This window comes from Euprymna scolopes, chromosome 5, assembly GCF_053919585.1.
Source record: "Euprymna scolopes isolate OS-2025 chromosome 5, ASM5391958v1, whole genome shotgun sequence".
Lineage (NCBI taxonomy): Eukaryota > Metazoa > Mollusca > Cephalopoda > Sepiida > Sepiolidae > Euprymna > Euprymna scolopes.
The window spans coordinates 73,098,872-73,120,881 of record NC_136486.1 but is presented as its reverse complement, the minus strand read 5'-3'; the positions used below and the strand labels follow the sequence as shown (position 1 = coordinate 73,120,881).

General features: G+C 34.4%; 1 protein-coding gene across 2 annotated transcripts in view; it reads left to right on the top strand.

Annotated features, from left to right (window-relative positions):
• LOC145276842 (sphingomyelin synthase-related protein 1-like) overlaps positions 1–22,010 on the top strand; it is a 195,543-nt gene that overhangs the window by 122,594 nt on the left and 50,939 nt on the right. For both annotated transcript variants that reach the window (XM_080128205.1, XM_080128206.1), the window contains one exon: positions 13,601–13,718. In XM_080128205.1, the coding sequence (XP_079984331.1) occupies positions 13,601–13,718 (118 nt within the window). The remainder of the gene's footprint in view (positions 1–13,600; positions 13,719–22,010) is intronic.

Sequence of the window (22,010 nt, the reverse complement as noted above, 5' to 3'; positions counted from 1 at the left end):
TAGAATCCTTGGAGACTAGGCTTACTCATTTGTGTATTCATTCTTTTTACAAACTGTTATCCTCATGTTCATAGTTTTTGTCTGACTACATTTCAACCAACTCATCCTCTGGCCTTCTTCAGGTGATTAATCGTGACTGGATAGGAATGCTGAATCTTGTAGCTTATCCCCAGTATATCATATATATATATATCAGTGTATACAACTCAATGTCCTGTTAATGCTTCACATCTTTTTTTCTTGTTGTAAAGAAAAACAAATATGGTCTACTTGTATTTTCATTTTCCTACTCATAAATTATGAATTAGAAATCATTCAATTTCAAACTTTCCTTTTAGAGTTTGTGCTTTAATTTACCTATGACTATTTTACATTATTGTCAAATCTGAAATTGCAACAGACATCCATAAACAACAATTAAATTTAATAAAAATATTAAAATAGAGTTTATGGTTAAGCCCAGGAATTTCTAATTTTTCAGACGTCGGGGCATGAGTAATAGCAATAATGTATAAATTCAAAATAAACATTGAACACAATAATCCTTCCTATTCAATGAAATAAATCTAATGTCTATGTATCCAGTGAGATTGACATTTGATTTAGATTTTGATCAAACCCTAAAAAACATAATCAGCAGAAGATTAAATGAAAATGCTCAAATAAAATATTTGCTCATGACTGCAGTGACATTTTCATCTTATTCACCTTTTATGAACAGTCTAATACTAGAAAACTGTTTAATATGAAAGAAAATCATTACGTATTAATCAAATTTAAGGAACTAGTTAAATTTAAATTATATCAAATTATTATTAATTGAAATAATAATTAGCAGAAATATTTTTTATTTTCTTAATTTTTCCACGAAGAAACAGTTTGCAATGCTTATTATAAAATGGACGTGCTCTAATATTATTGAGAATGTATGAACTGACAATTAGTTTTTCCTGAAATTTTGCCACAAATTGTATTTCATTAAATAGATGTGCACAGTAAAAAATTTTTTTTTAGAAAAGTTCCCGTTGCGCCCCCAGGAGCTCAAGAGCTCAAAAATGCCCCCAAATGGCCAAAAATGACACATTTTGCCCCATAACTTTTGATCCATCCAATACATTTTTTTAAAACTTGGCCAAAATGTGAAGCCCATTGTTCTTAATATAAATCCAGTATTGGTGACCCTGGCAAAATTCTGGTTTGCGTCCCTGGGGACTTTCAGTGCTAAAAACGCCTCTTTTTATGGCTCTTTTTTCATATTTCTCAATAAAAACTTGATATATCTGACTATATAGTGGTTTTTCACGGTGGTCAACTCAAATATACATGTGTTAAGGCCTGAAACTGCATCGTTATCCATTTACATTGGGATTCGGCGCCCTTAGGGGCTCAAAAGAGGTCAAAAATGCCCCAAATTTCCAAAAAATGACACTTTTTGCCCTATAGCATTTGATCCATTTTTATTCTTTCGGTTTACTGAAAATTCAGTTATGTAAACAAAGAAATAAAACGGTAATTTTTTACCTTGTTTCCACCTTAACATTTAAAATGATTACTTTTACAGATTTTAGGGTATGCTGAAAACGAATATCGCATTTAAATTTTCTGCGAATAAGTAGTTTTCCGGATATTAAGCAATGTCATTTCTTATGTTATTGTTGGTGGCCATCTTGGTACGCGCAAGCGCAACCCCGAGAAACTATGCACAAATGTGCATACCAAGATGGCCACTAGCAATAACGTAAGAAATAACATTACTTAATATCCGGAAAGCTACTTATTTGCAGAAAATTTAAATGCGATATTCGTTTTCAGCATACCCGAAAACTTTTAAAGGTACTAATTTTAAAGAAAAATGTTAAGGTGAAAGCAAGGTAAAAATTTACAAAATGCATCACAATAAAATTCTTTATCGAACCGCCTAATTATTATTATTATTTAGATATCCACGGTTATAAAAAAAACTGGTTTGTTTTACAGATTCGAAAAAAATGGTCTTGACAATGAGTTAAAAATAAATTCAAATTTCATAATATCTTTTTTATTTAATTGTTAGATGAAAGTACAGAATAGTTAACACCCTTCCTTCCCCATGTTAAGAATGGGTTTCTAAATGTTATTATTTCAGCATGGTAGCATAAGTGCACAAGTATTTTTATTTGTTACTAGCGGGGGATACCAGGCGTTGCCCAGGTGTTTAGAGGTGTGTGTGTTGGTGGAGGTAAATCAAAATAAAAGAATAAGTGAAGTGTTAACATCGTTTTTATATATATATATATATATATATATATATATATATATATAGGTTGTAGTTTGCTTGAAGCATTGTTGAAGAAAATTATAAGATAAAATTAAAAGCCAAGAACAATGCGAGATTTTTTTTTTTATATAGAGTAAAATTAAATGCAAACAAAAGAAATAAATTTCTTTTTTTTTTGTTGTTTGTTTTTTCTTTTTCACACAAATTTTAACTCTAAACAACAGTAATTTTTTTTTTTCTGTTGTATACAACACCATTGAATACAACAGAAAAAAAAAAAAATTACTGTTGTTTAGAGTTAAAATTTGTGTGAAAAAGAAAAAACAAACAACAAAAAAAAAAGAAATTTATTTCTTTTGTTTGCATTTAATTTTACTCTATATAAAAAAAAAAATCTCGCATTGTTCTTGGCTTTTAATTTTATCTTATAATATATATATATATATATATAAACGATGTTAAAACTTCTTAAAAAAAATCAGACCCCCCCCCTCCAAAAAATAAAGCAAACGTGACGCAAATGAATGATGTTAAAATTTCTTAAAAACAAAAAAAGAAAATGCAAACGTGATGGTAAAAAATAAAAATAAAAAACCGAACGTGATGCAAAACGAATGATGTTAAAACTTCTTTAAAAAAAATCTGAAAAGTAAAAACAAAAAATAGCGAACGCAAAAAATGGCATAAATAACCTTGTTTCAATATAGTATTGTTTGGAAATCAAATTTGAAAAACTTGAAAATAATTTTTTTTTAATTGACAAACTCTGAATAAAAAAAAATGACTAGTCTAATAAGATGAAACCAGAAAAACAGTTTTCTATTTTTAAGAGAATGCTTTAGTCAGCTCAGTGCATTATGTTAGCATTAGCACTTAGCAAGCCGTTTATCTGTTAATTTTTATAAAAGATAACATTTTAAAGAAATTTCCGCACAATTAATAATTATCAAATATTTACATATTATACATGAAAATAATTCTGAAACTATTATCTATATGAAAATGGATGATATATACCGATTTATCTTATCAATTTTGAAATATTCTTTGTCAACTTTGCTCGGTCGTAACTTAGCTTTCTGTGGTTGTAAAAATAAAAATCAAACACCAGTAGAAATGGACTTCTTTGTTTATATAGCCTGTAAAATTTCAGCCATATCCAATCAAATTTAACCCTGCGCATATGTATCCAAACGTAACATTTAAAATGTAAACATTGAAAAAATAGTTTCCCTTTTTGCTATCGTCATTTTTTACCGTTTTTTCATTTTTAACTTGGAGCATAAAAATATTGAACGCATAAAAGAAAAATAAATTGACATCATTGGAAAGCTTATTTTATTCTCTTTCCATCAATGTAATTCTTTTAAAAATTGACCAACAAATGAAAGATATGATCTGTTGAATCACATTAGGTATGTAATATTGCTGATGTCCATGAAAATACAGCATACGCTTGTAATGCTAAAATGTAATTTGGTGACATGTTTGTATTGATCAATAAAACAATCCTAAATCTGCTAATCTCATTTGTTTCTATGCTAGTGTTCATTTCCAATTAAAGGTTTTGGTTTTGTATACTTTTGTATTGGAAAGTCTTCATCCAAAATTGTATGTAAAATGTGTGAAGATCCATTTTTAATAAGGTGTGTTTGAGGAGCCATCATGGAAAGTTTGTTGTTTCTATTTTCTGTTTGGATGTTAACGAGGGACAGTGAAATTCTGTGTGCACATGCATCTATGAGGTACATGTTGTCAACACCCTGTGTGCTTTTATTCATTTTGAGTAACACTCACCAACTAAAAAGTGTAAAACGTGGTGATTCTTATTGCTATAATAATTAACTTTTGTTGTGTCATCGAAAACTTATTTTTGGTCATTATTTGTGTCTACATTTTTTATACCCCATATGAAAGGCTGGATTTGGGTTAAGGTTAACATTTTGTACTGAATAGTGTTTGGCAACCTCGTGTCTTTTGCGATTCTGGCTTAATTGCAGATTACACTTATGATGTTGTCATACTTGTTAAGGCTTATAAGAGCCAAAGCCAGCTGCCAGAATGTTAAGTAAGAGTTTGCTATTCTATTCTCGTACATCAAGAAAATGGTTTGCAAATAATTTGCAGTTTGTTTTAAAGTATAATAGACATACACAATGCTTTTTTTTTTTTTTTGCAATTGATCTAAATGTCTGAACTTCCACTTTTTAGAGAAAATTTAACTGGTGAGTGTTACTTGAAATATCCTCTGACTAAAAATTTCAGTTTTTAAAAAAAATTATCACAGAAAAGAAACATCCTTGGGAACCTGCTGATTCCAAATATTTCATTGGTTGGGTTCCAATCAACCATTGACATGGACAGATGCACAAATATTTTGAATTTTTATAGAATTGCTTGTTTATGCAGTACATCACAAGAATTAAACATTTGAACAAAAACATTCTGGATTATTTGGATTACTATTCTCATTTATTTTAACTTTTTGACAACAGCTCACTTGAAGTATTAGTATTGTTTAAAAACTTTTTTTTCTTAATGACATTTATTAAAGTTGTAGGTAAGTTTTGGAAGCCATGAAAATGTATGCTAGCCTTGTCCATAATAACATAATTGATGCTTTCTTGTCTTTACTACTATGCTAAATGATATTTGCAAAAACTTATAGGCTCCAAAACTTGTTTAGAATTGGCCAAAATTTGACATAGAGTCCTTGGGATATTGAACATAATTAAATTGATACTTATTAAGAGGCTTTAATAAAATTTCCACAGCTTTTAGTTAGACTAAAAACTATTAACCAGTTGGGAAGTTTTTAATCAGTAATATAAAGGATTGATATTGATTATAAAACAAAATCTGTTGATAATTGAAAAAAAAACAAAATATGGAGATTTAGGATTACAGAATATGAACAAGTGAGAATTTCTTAAAGAAAACTGAAGCAATGAGTGAAGAAAAGAGAAACAAATAAATATTCACTGAATATAAGTTTAATTCAAATTATTACATGGTGAGCAACACTTGATAACTTGTAACTACATTACCATTCGTTATAACTTTGATGTAAACAGCTTCAAATGAAACACAGATTGTCCAAATAAAACACTAACTTAAAAGTTGATAACAACTCGACTGACATTCTTGTTATTACTTTCAATAAAGCTAGGATTTTCAAAGGAACTTGTGAAGTACCTATATGTGAGAATCTTTAAAAAAAGCAGATGTCAAGGTTTTCTGCAATTAACAAGAATCCTTGGATGTGTTAAATGTCAGAAAACCCACAAATGAAAGGATGTACCACAGCTAACTGCTGCTGCTGGAGAATGGCCAGATATAACTAACAGATAAAACACTTCTATGTAAGAGGTTTTCACTATTTTGTTTACCTATTCTTTCCGTTTTTTTTATTTATTTTTTTTTTTTGGCAAGCATCCATATCATATACAATTCAGTTTCTTTTGAAATTTGAATAATGGTAAACTTTTGCTATTCAAGAAAAGAAATGTATGAAAGATATTAGTAAAAAGCATATGCAGATATTTTTTTGGAGTTTACTACATTTTGAATGGTTCACTGTTTTTGTGAACCTGAAACCTTTATTGGTAATGCTTGAAGCATTTTTATTTTTTTTAATGAATTTATTTTTTAATAAATTTAATATCATTAGAATATTTTTTAATTTGCCTGTGATTTTAACTAAGTATGACCTGTAAGTTTACTTACTTAAATGATAAAATTTTTGTCCTTAATTATTAAATTTATTCAAATTACGAATGTACATGGAATTTGAAATTTAAGTGTAAAGTTTTACACATTAGAACAAAAATTATCAAATATGAATTGAACAATAGGAAAATCAAATGTAACTGAAGAATCTTCTTTTGGATAAGAATTTAATAAGTGCTAATAGTTGACCAAGTAATATATAACTTTATCAACAAAAATAAATAATTTTAAATGTTACTACTATTCCTATAAGCATTATATTTAGTACTTATGCAGAATAGCTGGCTCAACCCACAAGTATAAGGATCATGCTATCGTCAAAATCATCCGAGCAGTTTACAGGAAATGCTGGAAGGTGTCGATACGTTGACTGCCTTTACCTAATGATAAAGAAAACGTTTGCTATCCTTGGTTTATTATATAAAAAATGTAAATATTTATTTTGATTTTAACAAAAAAAATCAAAAAAAATTTTTCTTGCTATCAGTTATTTGTTATTCAAAAATAAACATTGACTCATGAAATTTACTTTTTTCTTCTTGCTTTGAATGTTCTAAACGTGTCATAAAATTATCCAATTTAATCATATTATTTAATATTTCTTTCAATCAATTAGATTATTTTTGTTAATACAAAGCTATTTTTAATTGTAAAAATTGGCCATTGTTTGACCGAAAAAAAGAAATCATCACAGAACTTTCATTTGGTGCCTCCTGGTGTTTTCTGTAAACTGTATGTTTCTGATAACACGGTTTTATTACTGTTTACTGAAGCATTATATTTAATTAAAATGCTTAAGTAAAAGAAAAATAAAGATTTAAGAGGAGCATCACAATATGCAACTAGTGACTATATATTTACGAGTTTCTTAATTATGCATTTAAGATAAATATTAAACTAACCATAAATGTAAAAAAAAAAGACTAGCAACAACGATATCTTAATAAGCAAATACTTTTTAATCTTTTCAGATTCAACGAAAATATTGATAATTATGGCATAGTTTCAAATCATCATTCAGAAAAATATTTTTAAAATGGAAAATGTGATTTTTTTTTCTATTGGGGAAAGAGAATAACTAATAAGTGCAACAAAAGAATCGCAATCTCCAACACAATTTAGATGTGAAAAATGCAATATTTATTTGCAATATTTAAAATATACAGTTATAAAACAGAATATAAACAGGAATGGATATTAACCTAAAAAAAAGTACTGAGCAAAAACATATACTCAAAGGCAAATGGATTGTGAGAAAGTGTACTTATTCATTTACAAGTGGATAAAAGGATAATTGGTATAGAACTTGTAATTTTTATGCATGAATGCTCAAAATTGAGTAATAGTATACAATCTTCTTAGAAGTATAGAGGATTTTGAGTTAGTATTCTGGATTTCTATAGAAACGTAAAAATATTCAACTAAATATTCGTGGGAATATTGGTTCTTTCAGTGATTGTTATAAACAAATTTGTTTTTCGCTTGGTGTAAAAAAAACAAAAAAAACTTTTTTCTCCAAATATTTTTTGTCTGCAATTGCCCCAGAGAAAACCCCACAGCCAAGTGCATTGAGCCGGCTCCCACATCCTCCCCACTGTGTCCCTCACAAATGCTGACCAAACCTGAAAATATGAAATCGACAATTCGTTGATCTCTAGTTACTTGCTGTTCCAACAGCAAGTGATTCCATAAATAAAGGTTGGATTCCACATAATGATGTGGAATCCAACCGTCATTAGCCAGATTTTTCTTTCTCCACCAGCTAGGGCAATTGCTTTGTAGATGAACTCTCCTGGTTGATGGCAAAATGCCTGTACCACCCATTGTAGACATGAAGTTAATTTTACAGGAGAAACCTATAACAATATTGGCAGAGCAAAAGAAAAACCAAGAAAAGAAAAAAGGTTGATATTCGGCCAAAAAAAAAACTAATGGGTTTGGGTTAATTGCTCACAGAATTCACAAAATAGTATTGAACCCTTTCAAGCAGTGATATTTTCAAAAGGTTTAAGTCGCTGTTTGTTTATTTTTGCTACCAAATTATGAATCGGGGCAGGGTGCCATTAACTAGACTCTTAAAATGATGTCAAGTCTTCTTAAATTGGGAGAGTGGCACTTGATACCTCAGAAGGATTAAGTGGCAGATTTGTTCTTTGTTACCCAAAAATTCAAATTATGAACTGACCATGATCAGTGACAAGATGCGAATTAACCCGATAGGTAAATTAAGGTAAATACTCTTTGAAAATGAAATTAAAGAATTATAATTATGAAGATTAGTCTCAAAAAGAAAAGGAAACCCCACCCTGTCAGGATGATAAGAGATTGTGACTGAAGGAGGAAGAAAGAAGGATCCTTCTGTTAGGATAACACTGAGAGATGGGAACCGATGAAGGAGGGAAGGGCAGGCTTTCAAGAATTGGGAGTTGTAGACCTTAATGGAAACTTGAACGCATAATGCATTATTGATTATTATGTTAGTAGGATTTTAACTGGAGGCTTGTAATTGCTGCTGTTTGTTCCTAGAACGTCTGTCCCTGAACATTGTTTCCTTTTCTTATCTCCAACTTTTGCTTCTTCTGGATAAACTTTTCGAAAATGGTTTAAAATATTAGTTGTAAAAGTTTTTACTGATTTACCACCCCTTGATGTGATGACTTGCAGACAGATGTATTCTTATTCTTGGGATTGACTTCAAAATACTTCCAGCAGAAACTGGTTGCCATAATAGTTGAAGGTTGTTGTTAATATTTAATTAATTTTTCATGTATTTAAATTATGCCTGATATACATTATCTAAGCCAGAAAAATAAAAAAATATATACAATGGTAGTATGGGTCCGGAAATGAGGAACAAGGTATGACTGAAGAATGCTTTATTTTTTATTTGCATGTGATCGCAATTGGAAACTGAATAGAATAACTTTCTTTGACAATAATTTAAGTACAAAATAATGTTAATTCAATACGAATTTTGAGAGAAATTTTCCATATGCTTACCTCTATTTACCTTAGATTCAGCCCAGTCAAAAAAAAATGCATGTTGCCAGTGCTCTGTGTCTGTTATTTGAAAATACTGTTTAGATAGCACATGTGTCTTCGATGAATTTTCACCGGTGAGCAAAAAAAGGAGTTGTCTTTGTTTTCAATATTACTAAATTAATATCAGCACCATCTATTGCTCATAAATTGGCATTAGAAAACCTGTTAATTGACCAATCAATCAGTAATCAGTCGATGTTAAATAATGAGGACATATGCCAAAATATGCCTGTTAAAGGGTTACAAGGAAAACAGGATGCCGGTTCACCGGACATCAACTTCCGTCTTACGGCTTGGTCTTCTGGTATTATTGAGTGTTGAATAGTCTATGAGTAGGTAACAAAGGTTAGTTCTACCACAACACCCCCTCCAAAGCTGATAACTCCGAACCGTATATCAGTATTTTTTCCTCTTTGGGTGGACCATGAATGGCTCAGTGATTTTCCTTTTTCTGCCTGAACATCATGGTTCTGGTATGGTTTGAGAAGGCTCAATATCAATTGTGTCATAGATGGCCTCTACTTCTTCCTGAGGTAACTCTTCTAGGTCCTCAGTCATATGTTTGCATATCACGTTCACATGCCTTTTGTGTGTGAATTTTGGTCTCTGGATTATATAGATAACATTGCCAATTCTCTGTATTATTTTTCCCAGTCCCCAAAGTGAAACATTATTTCTAAAATGCTTGAAGTACTTTCTTTTTTTTTTTTTTTTTTTTTTTTTTTTCCAAGATTGTATTTTTTTAGTGTTACCGTAGAGTTTTTCTTTGTGTGGTTTGTCTGGTAGCAACTTTTCAAATACTGATCTGATTTTACATAACTTTTGCTGGTGATCGGGCTGCTGGGGGTGTTAAGGTTTGCGATAATCCTGTATGCTTGAAGAAACTGCTATAGATGTTTTTTTTTTTTTTTTTGTAGGTAACCCATAAGCCTTTTTTCACGTCCTTCTTAGGGTGTTTACAAAGCGTTCCACTTTGCTGTTACTCCTTGGATAATATTGTGGGGTTGTGAAATGTTTTATCTGGTATGTCTCGTAAAATTTTTTGAACTCTGAGGAAGTGAATTGGATAGCATTATCACTAACCAATCAACAACGCCAAACTGAATGAAAAGCTAATGTAGGAAATTAATGATTACCGCTGTGGTGGGTTCCCTGCATTTTAGCACCTCTGGCCATTTGGAAAAACTATCCACCATTATTTTTTTCCAGAGACACAAATGACGTGTTTTCTTTGAAAAATTGGTTGTACATTTCGCTTTAACCTTAGTTCCGCGGCCATTTTTGTACATTTTCCTATGCCGTGCGTTAATACTTCGGTAAATTTATTTTTTAAATTCACGATTAACGTCTCCATTTCTGCTAGCATAATTTTGCTTGTAGATATTGGCAGGCCTCATAAATTAAATTCATGCATCCAGTCTGACCCGAGTAGATTAGTGATATTCCGTAGCACGTAGGCTTTTAGCTTTCACATTTTTATCAATAATGTGATATTAGCCAAAAATTCACCTTTTGAAATTAACAGCCTTTGCTGTTTTACATGTTCACAGCATTGTGGGTTTATTTAATTTTTTCCAGGTATTTAAATTTTCTATTGAAAGGTCCGAACCTGAATCGAATTGCATTTTTATTTCTTTATCATGAGTTCTTATAGTCACATATTTTTGTTAACCTTCATTATTTTCAGTTTCTGCCAAACACACTCAGGTTTTATGTTTAATTTTATTTCTGCAATGGGAGCTTTTGTGCCCTATTTTTTTTTTTTTTTTGTTTTTTTTTTTGTTTTTACATATTAAACATTTTTTAGATAGATATGGACAGTCCTTAAGAGTTAAGATTAACCAGGTTTTAGTATTTTTAGAATAGAGGAAAAGAGAACAGTAATTTGTTTCCTTCAATAACTTTGCAAACAAACATTGAACATAGTTTTAAATTCCTTAATGTCTTTTTCATAAACTAGAAAAAAAATAAAATATATCGAGACAGAAATATTCAATATTATTTTAGAAAAAAATGTTGACAGTGAAGAAGATGGCCGACAACTGTATTTTTTTTTTTAAGCACTGATGGGTAACTGAATTGTTGTGAACAGTGCAAAGAAGAGGACAAAAATAAAAATCTCAACTTATTTTTCCAATGTTATCTTACTCCATGGTGTTTTATTTTTTCTGAATTCGTAATTAATATTTCTTACTTACCGCCATGGTCGTTTCGTTGTTTTTTTTTTATGTCAGTGTACTTCTTTGGTTTTCGCAAATTCTGTTTGTGTGTTTTTTTTTTTTTTGTCAGTATATTTTGGACACTTGCTGGTTTAATCATGGAGAATAGACTAGTGCTGGTGTCTCCTCTCTTTGAGCATTTTCCTGACACTCTGATGACACATGCTGAAATCTGTTGCACCTTTTGGGGTGAAGCGTCTAACCTCTTTGGGCATCCCTGCATGCAATTTTTTGCCATATGAATGGACATGAGATACTATGGATGTACCTCTTCAAGCTAGGAGCCTGGAGAGCATTAGGAAGTGATTCATAAAAAGGAAAAAAAGTTGTTAAAAGAAAAGAAAAAACCAGTCATGACCCAGGACAATGGTAGGAAATGATTCACTGAGGTATAAGGGATCAACAGTTGGAAGGATGAATAGTCAACTCAGGGTGGCTGATAGTGTGAATGTAGTCAGTTTCTATTAATTAGAGGTGCCAGTGACTAAACAAACAAAAGATTGGACATAGGATTTCCAATCTTGAGTCAATATGTGATACAATTTTTTTTTCTGGAGAGTTTAACTTTATTGGTCCACACCATGGGTATGTTTCTGGGAGGGCTGTTACATCATTATTACAACCAGCTCCCCAGGGTTGTAAACGATAGTCACATCCCTTTCAATTAAGGAGTTATACTTGATTGAGTTAAATCATCTTATGTCAGGTTTTCAGGGATCATTAATTTTCTTTAGAGAAATAATTATCTTGGCAGAGACTAGCAGCTGAAATTTAACATTTGTTTACGAGGAGAGAACAACACATTTTTTTTTATAGAAATATAGATTCTATTTATTAATTTCAAAAGAACATAAAAAACCTGAAAGTTTGCTTGCTGAAAATCAAATGTTGTAGCATACTTTTCTTACAATAGTGATGCAATTAATTTAAAAAACAGTTTTAGAGAATGAAGTTTTTATTTGAGCTGCAAGCTGCCCATCTGGTTATATAACTGATCATCTTCATATTTCAATCTTCATAGGGGGAAGAAAAATGGAGAAGAATCAATTTGCAAAGGCCATTGCTTTAATAAATTATCACTTGACTTGTCCAGCGTGGAGGTTATTCTAAGGGTGAATTGATTATGTTTGTATGGCAATGTAGAACATTCATCCTCCTGGATAAACTGTTGCAGAATCATGGATGTTCTAAATTGCAAACATGTTGGCCAGCCAAGAAAATCTTGGAATCAAGTGATTAGACAAGACCACATAAATTAAAATTTGGAGGCAGTTGACCTGCTGAATCATGAAACTGGAGTGAGCTTGCATATTCTCATAAAATGTCTGAGCCACTGAACAAGGAAAAAAACAATTGGATTTGACAGAAATGGAAACTCTCCATTCAGAATTTTTGCAAACCTAAAAGTAAAAGCTGGAGATAAGCTTCCAAATGAAATACACTGATTCTTTTGCTCTGTAAGCCACACTTAAATTTATATTTGCTAGATGAGTCTTTGCTAGCAATTTTGGATGTCAGCTTGAAAAAGCACAAAGTGAAATTAAGGGAAATATTCTTGAAAAAATAAAGAGAACTTGTTTTATCTATGTCAAATGCTAATACGTTTGGATTTATTTCATTGGTGTTTATATGAATCTCCACTCATTAAAGTTGATTATTAGAAACCTATTAGCTCAATGAATTTGGAAACATCTAACTTGAAAATTCTTAGCAAATCATCAGATATTAACATTGACAGTTTGGGACACTATTTGCAATTTCATAGAGATTAAAGCATTGCCATAACACAGGGGAAAAAATTGCATTTATAAATATATCATTTAAGAGCAATTATTTTCCATTAAATTATTCATTAAAAAATATTTTTAAATTGTGCATCTGTGCACCAAGGCTTTGATGAATAATCTACTTTTGATGGGTAAATTTTTACTTTTTCTGTTTGTGAAAGTTGTTTATAGTAGGCAAAAATATTTACTTAATTAATAAGTTAGGATGTTCGTATTTGAACAAAAGGTAATATAAAATCTCAACCAACTGATTATTCAATTTCTCCCAAATAATTCAATATATATGTTTTACTTAATTTTTTGAATGAAACTTTTATAGAAATATAGCCTTTTAAAGTCCATTAGTCCTAACTTAAATTTGTTAGTTATATAATACATAAAAAATCAGATGTTCTCATTTTTATTTTTGATTTATTCATGTGACACAAACTTTTTTGGAAATGTGTCACTCTATAATCTGGAATTCTAGTAAATTTTAAATTTTGTATTTAAAAAAAAATGGTAACTATGAAAAATGTATTTTATCAGTTATTTTAATTTTTAATTAAAAAATTCTATCTTTTTAGGTTTATATTGATGAGACGTTTATTCTCTTTGATGGGAACTGTATTTTTATTACGTTGTGTCACAATGCTGATTACTTCTTTATCTGTGCCTGGAGTTCATCTACAGTGTGAGGCTAAGGTGAGTAACATTTTATCTTCAGCATTTCAAAGATTCAAATATTGAAAGCCAAAATATTGTCTCAAATTTGCTTGTGCCCAAGATTTAAGATTCTAAAAAAAAAATATGCTTTCTTGAGAAAATAAAGATTTGCACATTTTTTACAAATGAAAATAATTGATATCTCAATAAAATTTCATAAAAACTTGTCTGACAATGATTTTATTTGAATTTCATTGATTATATTTCCGTACTAGCAGGATCTGTGTACTGGCGTTGCCTTGTGGAAAGATGGTACAAAACCAGAACAAATTTCTTTGAAAGAACCTCACCTCTTCTGAAACAAATCAAACTGATTTTCTAGTGCATTATCATAGACTAAACTTATTTTGTTTTGTTTGGTAAGTTAATAACCAACAAAAAGCAATGCTAAAAAGCATGTTAATTAATGTAAAAGAATGTGCCCCCCCTCATAATGGAAAGTAAAGAATAAAGATTTTTTTCCGAAAAATATTTTAAGCAATAATGAAGCAAATAAAACTGTTAAAAGGCATGTTAGTTAACTTTTTAAAAAAAGTTTACATGTGTGCCTGATCTTCCCCAATAAAGGAAAGACTGGTTACAAAGACATATTTTAATCAATGTTGAAACCACTGTTGTTTTTTGCAATGAAGGAGAAATCCTTATAGACCGAGGTAATTTCGTTTTGTTTTTCTGAAAAAATTGGTAATAATCTGGAATGAAAACTCACAACTGGGTTGGTAGGCCCTAGGAAGAAAAAATATCTAAAGAAATAAATGTTAAAAAGGCAGTTGAGGTAAAGTTTTACGAACAGCTATGTCTAATGGCCCCTAAAAATGTGCAAGACTCCACCATTGCAGTAAATCAATCCTAAAACCATTGGTTCTTGTATCTTTCGATGACAGATTTAGATACTTTTTGTTTTGTGTTCGTGAAGTGGTTTCTAAGAAATGAAACTAATACAAAGAAATGTCTGAAAACATGTTAAACAATCCTAAAAACATTTGTTCTGGTGTCAGTCAATGAAGGAAAAAGCCTTCTAGACTGAGTTATTTATGTTTTATTTTGATTAAGTTGTTAGGAAATGTATAGGAATAAAAATTAAACACAACATTCTTGTTAAAAGCTGTGCCTCATGTAGACTTCCTGATTGCATTGGGGAGAGGTAGAGGAGAAAATAATTGTTCTATTGTTTAATGACTTAATTTTGAATGTGACTCTTTTAAGATGAATATAAGATTGTTTGATAAAAGGTAAAAGTCATTAATATGTGCTAAACTGACAAAAGATAGTAGTCTGACCATATTGAGGTTATATGTGGCATCTGCAAAGCTATAATGTTTTTTTTTTCAGGGGCAGTAATTGTTTCCATTTTATTAATCTAGACTAGAAGACTAGATTAGATAAACTAGAACAGAAACAGAATGTGACCATTTGCACATTTTTAGTTCATATTCATCAAAAACCTCATTCATCTCACAAATTGTGCTTATCAGACAGGATTTAGGATATTGTCAAAAATAATAAATGATAGCTGTTTTCTATGCACAAATCATCACCTCGATTACTCTGTCTATTTGCGTTGCTGGAAGCACAATTGCTGTAATTCTCTATTGTAGCTACAGTCAGATCAAATTATTTTGGGATGTTTTCTAAGATATTGATCATCTTGAAGAGAAAAATGAATAATTAGAACAAATGTAAATAGGGATTTGGATGAAAATGAATCTTGCTTTATAAAATATTGTTAAAAACTGGCCAAGGAAGAGACAATATTTTTAAAAGGATGCCTGCAAGATGAGTTTAAAGTGAAGCAAGTGACGCAGAATAGATTTCTAAACTGTAATTACCAAAGGGGCAAGGCTAAACCTAGCAATGTCAAACTGGTTTGTTTATATTGTGAAAATGTAATTATTTTAATGACCAATGCATTTGGTTCAACGTTTTTTGAACAACAAATTTTTAGTTTTATTTTTTAACATTTGTGCTATACACATTTTATTCACTGAAACTTTCAACTTTGAAATTTTTAATGAAAATTAATTAAAATGCTATAATTTGCCCACCAAATGATAGATTATTTTTTTTTTTTTATATCAGATGGAATGAGTTTTAAAAGTAGTATAATCAACACACTTTTAAAAATTATTTCATCTTATACAAAAAAATAAATTAATCTTCAATTTGGTGGGCAAATTATAGCATGTGAATTAATTTTCATTAAAAATTTCAAAGTCAAAAGCTTCAGTGAATATAATTTTACAGAAGTTTAAATGAAGAAATTATAATTTTACACTGTTGTATATTGGATTAATATTGATCTTTAAATTTCTGTTCTGCCTTATTGTCCCTTCCTCTCTGACCAGTCTTACTTTCCCCCTCTCACTGTCTTGCCTTGCTCCCCGTTTCACCTTATTTTCTCTTGCTCTTTGTTTAACCGTGTTTTCTTCTGCTTCTGTCTCGCCTTGTTTTCTCTTGCTCTCTGTCTCGCCTTGTTTTCTCTTGCTTTCTGTCTCGCCTTGTTTTCTCTTGCTCTCTGTCTCGCCTTGTTTTCTCTTGCTTTCTGTCTCGCCTTGTTTTCTCTTGCTCTCTGTCTCGCCTTGTTTTCTCTTGCTTTCTGTCTCGCCTTGTTTTCTCTTGCTCTCTGTCTCGCCTTGTTTTCTCTTGCTCTCTGTCTCGCCTTGTTTTCTCTTGCTTTCTGTCTCGCCTTGTTTTCTCTTGCTCTCTGTCTCGCCTTGTTTTCTCTTGCTTTCTGTCTCGCCTTGTTTTCTCTTGCTTTCTGTCTCGCCTTGTTTTCTCTTGCTCTCTGTCTCGCCTTGTTTTCTCTTGCTTTCTGTCTCGCCTTGTTTTCTCTTGCTCTCTGTCTCGCCTTGTTTTCTCTTGCTTTCTGTCTCGCCTTGTTTTCTCTTGCTTTCTGTCTCGCCTTGTTTTCTCTTGCTCTCTGTCTCGCCTTGTTTTCTCTTGCTTTCTGTCTCGCCTTGTTTTCTCTTGCTCTCTGTCTCGCCTTGTTTTCTCTTGCTTTCTGTCTCGCCTTGTTTTCTCTTGCTTTCTGTCTCGCCTTGTTTTCTCTTGCTCTCTGTCTCGCCTTGTTTTCTCTTGCTCTCTGTCTCGCCTTGTTTTCTCTTGCTTTCTGTCTCGCCTTGTTTTCTCTTGCTCTCTGTCTCGCCTTGTTTTCTCTTGCTTTCTGTCTCGCCTGGTTTTCTCTTGCTTTCTGTCTCGCCTGGTTTTCTCTTGCTTTCTGTCTCGCCTTGTTTTCTCTTGCTCTCTGTCTCGCCTTGTTTTCTCTTGCTTTCTGTCTCGCCTTGTTTTCTCTTGCTCTCTGTCTCGCCTTGTTTTCTCTTGCTTTCTGTCTCGCCTTGTTTTCTCTTGCTCTCTGTCTCGCCTTGTTTTCTCTTGCTCTCTGTCTCGCCTTGTTTTCTCTTGCTTTCTGTCTCGCCTTGTTTTCTCTTGCTTTCTGTCTCGCCTTGTTTTCTCTTGCTTTCTGTCTCGCCTTGTTTTCTCTTGCTTTCTGTCTCGCCTTGTTTTCTCTTGCTCTCTGTCTCGCCTTGTTTTCTCTTGCTTTCTGTCTCGCCTTGTTTTCTCTTGCTCTCTGTCTCGCCTTGTTTTCTCTTGCTTTCTGTCTCGCCTTGTTTTCTCTTGCTTTCTGTCTCGCCTTGTTTTCTCTTGCTTTCTGTCTCGCCTTGTTTTCTCTTGCTCTCTGTCTCGCCTTGTTTTCTCTTGCTTTCTGTCTCGCCTTGTTTTCTCTTGCTTTCTGTCTCGCCTTGTTTTCTCTTGCTTTCTGTCTCGCCTTGTTTTCTCTTGCTTTCTGTCTCGCCTTGTTTTCTCTTGCTTTCTGTCTCGCCTTGTTTTCTCTTGCTCTCTGTCTCGCCTTGTTTTCTCTTGCTTTCTGTCTCGCCTTGTTTTCTCTTGCTCTCTGTCTCGCCTTGTTTTCTCTTGCTTTCTGTCTCGCCTTGTTTTCTCTTGCTCTCTGTCTCGCCTTGTTTTCTCTTGCTTTCTGTCTCGCCTTGTTTTCTCTTGCTCTCTGTCTCGCCTTGTTTTCTCTTGCTCTCTGTCTCGCCTTGTTTTCTCTTGCTCTCTGTCTCGCCTTGTTTTCTCTTGCTTTCTGTCTCGCTTTGTTTTCTCTTGCTCTCTGTCTCGCCTTGTTTTCTCTTGCTTTCTGTCTCGCCTTGTTTTCTCTTGCTTTCTGTCTCGCCTTGTTTTCTCTTGCTTTCTGTCTCGCCTTGTTTTCTCTTGCTCTCTGTCTCGCCTTGTTTTCTCTTGCTCTCTGTCTCGCCTTGTTTTCTCTTGCTTTCTGTCTCGCCTTGTTTTCTCTTGCTTTCTGTCTCGCCTTGTTTTCTCTTGCTTTCTGTCTCGCCTTGTTTTCTCTTGCTCTCTGTCTCGCCTTGTTTTCTCTTGCTCCCTGTCTCGCCTTGTTTTCTCTTGCTTTCTGTCTCGCCTTGTTTTCTCTTGCTTTCTGTCTCGCCTTGTTTTCTCTTGCTTTCTGTCTCGCCTTGTTTTCTCTTGCTTTCTGTCTCGCCTTGTTTTCTCTTGCTTTCTGTCTCGCCTTGTTTTCTCTTGCTTTCTGTCTCGCCTTGTTTTCTCTTGCTTTCTGTCTCGCCTTGTTTTCTCTTGCTTTCTGTCTCGCCTTGTTTTCTCTTGCTTTCTGTCTCGCCTTGTTTTCTCTTGCTTTCTGTCTCGCATTGTTTTCTCTTGCTCTCTGTCTCGCCTTGTTTTCTCTTGCTCTCTGTCTCGCCTTGTTTTCTCTTGCTTTCTGTCTCGCCTTGTTTTCTCTTGCTTTCTGTCTCGCCTTGTTTTCTCTTGCTTTCTGTCTCGCCTTGTTTTCTCTTGCTTTCTGTCTCGCCTTGTTTTCTCTTGCTTTCTGTCTCGCCTTGTTTTCTCTTGCTTTCTGTCTCGCCTTGTTTTCTCTTGCTTTCTGTCTCGCCTTGTTTTCTCTTGCTTTCTGTCTCGCCTTGTTTTCTCTTGCTTTCTGTCTCGCCTTGTTTTCTCTTGCTCTCTGTCTCGCCTTGTTTTCTCTTGCTCTCTGTCTCGCCTTGTTTTCTCTTGCTTTCTGTCTCGCCTTGTTTTCTCTTGCTCTCTGTCTCGCCTTGTTTTCTCTTGCTCTCTGTCTCGCCTTGTTTTCTCTTGCTTTCTGTCTCGCCTTGTTTTCTCTTGCTTTCTGTCTCGCCTTGTTTTCTCTTGCTCTCTGTCTCGCCTTGTTTTCTCTTGCTCTCTGTCTCGCCTTGTTTTCTCTTGCTCTCTGTCTCGCCTTGTTTTCTCTTGCTCTCTGTCTCGCCTTGTTTTCTCTTGCTCTCTGTCTCGCCTTGTTTTCTCTTGCTCTCTGTCTCGCCTTGTTTTCTCTTGCTCTCTGTCTCGCCTTGTTTTCTCTTGCTCTCTGTCTCGCCTTGTTTTCTCTTGCTCTCTGTCTCGCCTTGTTTTCTCTTGCTCTCTGTCTCGCCTTGTTTTCTCTTGCTCTCTGTCTCGCCTTGTTTTCTCTTGCTCTCTGTCTCGCCTTGTTTTCTCTTGCTTTCTGTCTCGCCTTGTTTTCTCTTGCTTTCTGTCTCGCCTTGTTTTCTCTTGCTCTCTGTCTCGCCTTGTTTTCTCTTGCTTTCTGTCTCGCCCTGTTTTCTCTTGCTTTCTGTCTCGCCTTGTTTTCTCTTGCTTTCTGTCTCGCCTTGTTTTCTCTTGCTTTCTGTCTCGCCTTGTTTTCTCTTGCTCTCTGTCTCGCCTTGTTTTCTCTTGCTCTCTGTCTCGCCTTGTTTTCTCTTGCTTTCTGTCTCGCCTTGTTTTCTCTTGCTTTCTGTCTCGCCTTGTTTTCTCTTGCTCTCTGTCTCGCCTTGTTTTCTCTTGCTCTCTGTCTCGCCTTGTTTTCTCTTGCTTTCTGTCTCGCCTTGTTTTCTCTTGCTCTCTGTCTCGCCTTGTTTTCTCTTGCTCTCTGTCTCGCCTTGTTTTCTCTTGCTTTCTGTCTCGCCTTGTTTTCTCTTGCTCTCTGTCTCGCCTTGTTTTCTCTTGCTTTCTGTCTCGCCTTGTTTTCTCTTGCTCTCTGTCTCGCCTTGTTTTCTCTTGCTTTCTGTCTCGCCTTGTTTTCTCTTGCTCTCTGTCTCGCCTTGTTTTCTCTTGCTTTCTGTCTCGCCTTGTTTTCTCTTGCTTTCTGTCTCGCCTTGTTTTCTCTTGCTCTCTGTCTCGCCTTGTTTTCTCTTGCTCTCTGTCTCGCCTTGTTTTCTCTTGCTTTCTGTCTCGCCTTGTTTTCTCTTGCTCTCTGTCTCGCCTTGTTTTCTCTTGCTTTCTGTCTCGCCTGGTTTTCTCTTGCTTTCTGTCTCGCCTTGTTTTCTCTTGCTCTCTGTCTCGCCTTGTTTTCTCTTGCTTTCTGTCTCGCCTTGTTTTCTCTTGCTCTCTGTCTCGCCTTGTTTTCTCTTGCTTTCTGTCTCGCCTTGTTTTCTCTTGCTCTCTGTCTCGCCTTGTTTTCTCTTGCTCTCTGTCTCGCCTTGTTTTCTCTTGCTCTCTGTCTCGCCTTGTTTTCTCTTGCTCTCTGTCTCGCCTTGTTTTCTCTTGCTCTCTGTCTCGCCTTGTTTTCTCTTGCTTTCTGTCTCGCCTTGTTTTCTCTTGCTCTCTGTCTCGCCTTGTTTTCTCTTGCTTTCTGTCTCGCCTTGTTTTCTCTTGCTTTCTGTCTCGCCTTGTTTTCTCTTGCTCTCTGTCTCGCCTTGTTTTCTCTTGCTTTCTGTCTCGCCTTGTTTTCTCTTGCTCTCTGTCTCGCCTTGTTTTCTCTTGCTTTCTGTCTCGCCTTGTTTTCTCTTGCTTTCTGTCTCGCCTTGTTTTCTCTTGCTTTCTGTCTCGCCTTGTTTTCTCTTGCTTTCTGTCTCGCCTTGTTTTCTCTTGCTCTCTGTCTCGCCTTGTTTTCTCTTGCTTTCTGTCTCGCCTTGTTTTCTCTTGCTCTCTGTCTCGCCTTGTTTTCTCTTGCTTTCTGTCTCGCCTTGTTTTCTCTTGCTCTCTGTCTCGCCTTGTTTTCTCTTGCTCTCTGTCTCGCCTTGTTTTCTCTTGCTTTCTGTCTCGCCTTGTTTTCTCTTGCTTTCTGTCTCGCCTTGTTTTCTCTTGCTCTCTGTCTCGCCTTGTTTTCTCTTGCTTTCTGTCTCGCCTTGTTTTCTCTTGCTTTCTGTCTCGCTTTGTTTTCTCTTGCTTTCTGTCTCGCCTTGTTTTCTCTTGCTTTCTGTCTCGCCTTGTTTTCTCTTGCTTTCTGTCTCGCCTTGTTTTCTCTTGCTCTCTGTCTCGCCTTGTTTTCTCTTGCTTTCTGTCTCGCCTTGTTTTCTCTTGCTCTCTGTCTCGCCTTGTTTTCTCTTGCTTTCTGTCTCGCCTTGTTTTCTCTTGCTCTCTGTCTCGCCTTGTTTTCTCTTGCTTTCTGTCTCGCCTTGTTTTCTCTTGCTCTCTGTCTCGCCTTGTTTTCTCTTGCTCTCTGTCTCGCCTTGTTTTCTCTTGCTTTCTGTCTCGCCTTGTTTTCTCTTGCTCTCTGTCTCGCCTTGTTTTCTCTTGCTTTCTGTCTCGCCTTGTTTTCTCTTGCTCTCTGTCTCGCCTTGTTTTCTCTTGCTTTCTGTCTCGCCTTGTTTTCTCTTGCTCTTTGTCTCGCCTTGTTTTCTCTTGCTCTCTGTCTCGCCTTGTTTTCTCTTGCTTTCTGTCTCGCCTTGTTTTCTCTTCCTCTCTGTCTCGCCTTGTTTTCTCTTGCTTTCTGTCTCGCCTTGTTTTCTCTTGCTCTCTGTCTCGCCTTGTTTTCTCTTGCTTTCTGTCACGCCTTGTTTTCTCTTGCTTTCTGTCTCGCCTTGTTTTCTCTTGCTCTCTGTCTCGCCTTGTTTTCTCTTGCTTTCTGTCACGCCTTGTTTTCTCTTGCTCTCTGTCTCGCCTTGTTTTCTCTTGCTTTCTGTCTCGCTTTGTTTTCTCTTGCTCTCTGTCTCGCCTTGTTTTCTCTTGCTTTCTGTCTCGCCTTGTTTTCTCTTGCTTTCTGTCACGCCTTGTTTTCTCTTGCTCTCTGTCTCGCCTTGTTTTCTCTTGCTCTCTGTCTCGCCTTGTTTTCTCTTGCTTTCTGTCTCGCCTTGTTTTCTCTTGCTTTCTGTCTCGCCTTGTTTTCTCTTGCTCTCTGTCTCGCCTTGTTTTCTCTTGCTTTCTGTCTCGCCTTGTTTTCTCTTGCTTTCTGTCTCGCCTTGTTTTCTCTTGCTTTCTGTCTCGCCTTGTTTTCTCTTGCTTTCTGTCTCGCCTTGTTTTCTCTTGCTTTCTGTCTCGCCTTGTTTTCTCTTGCTCTCTGTCTCGCCTTGTTTTCTCTTGCTTTCTGTC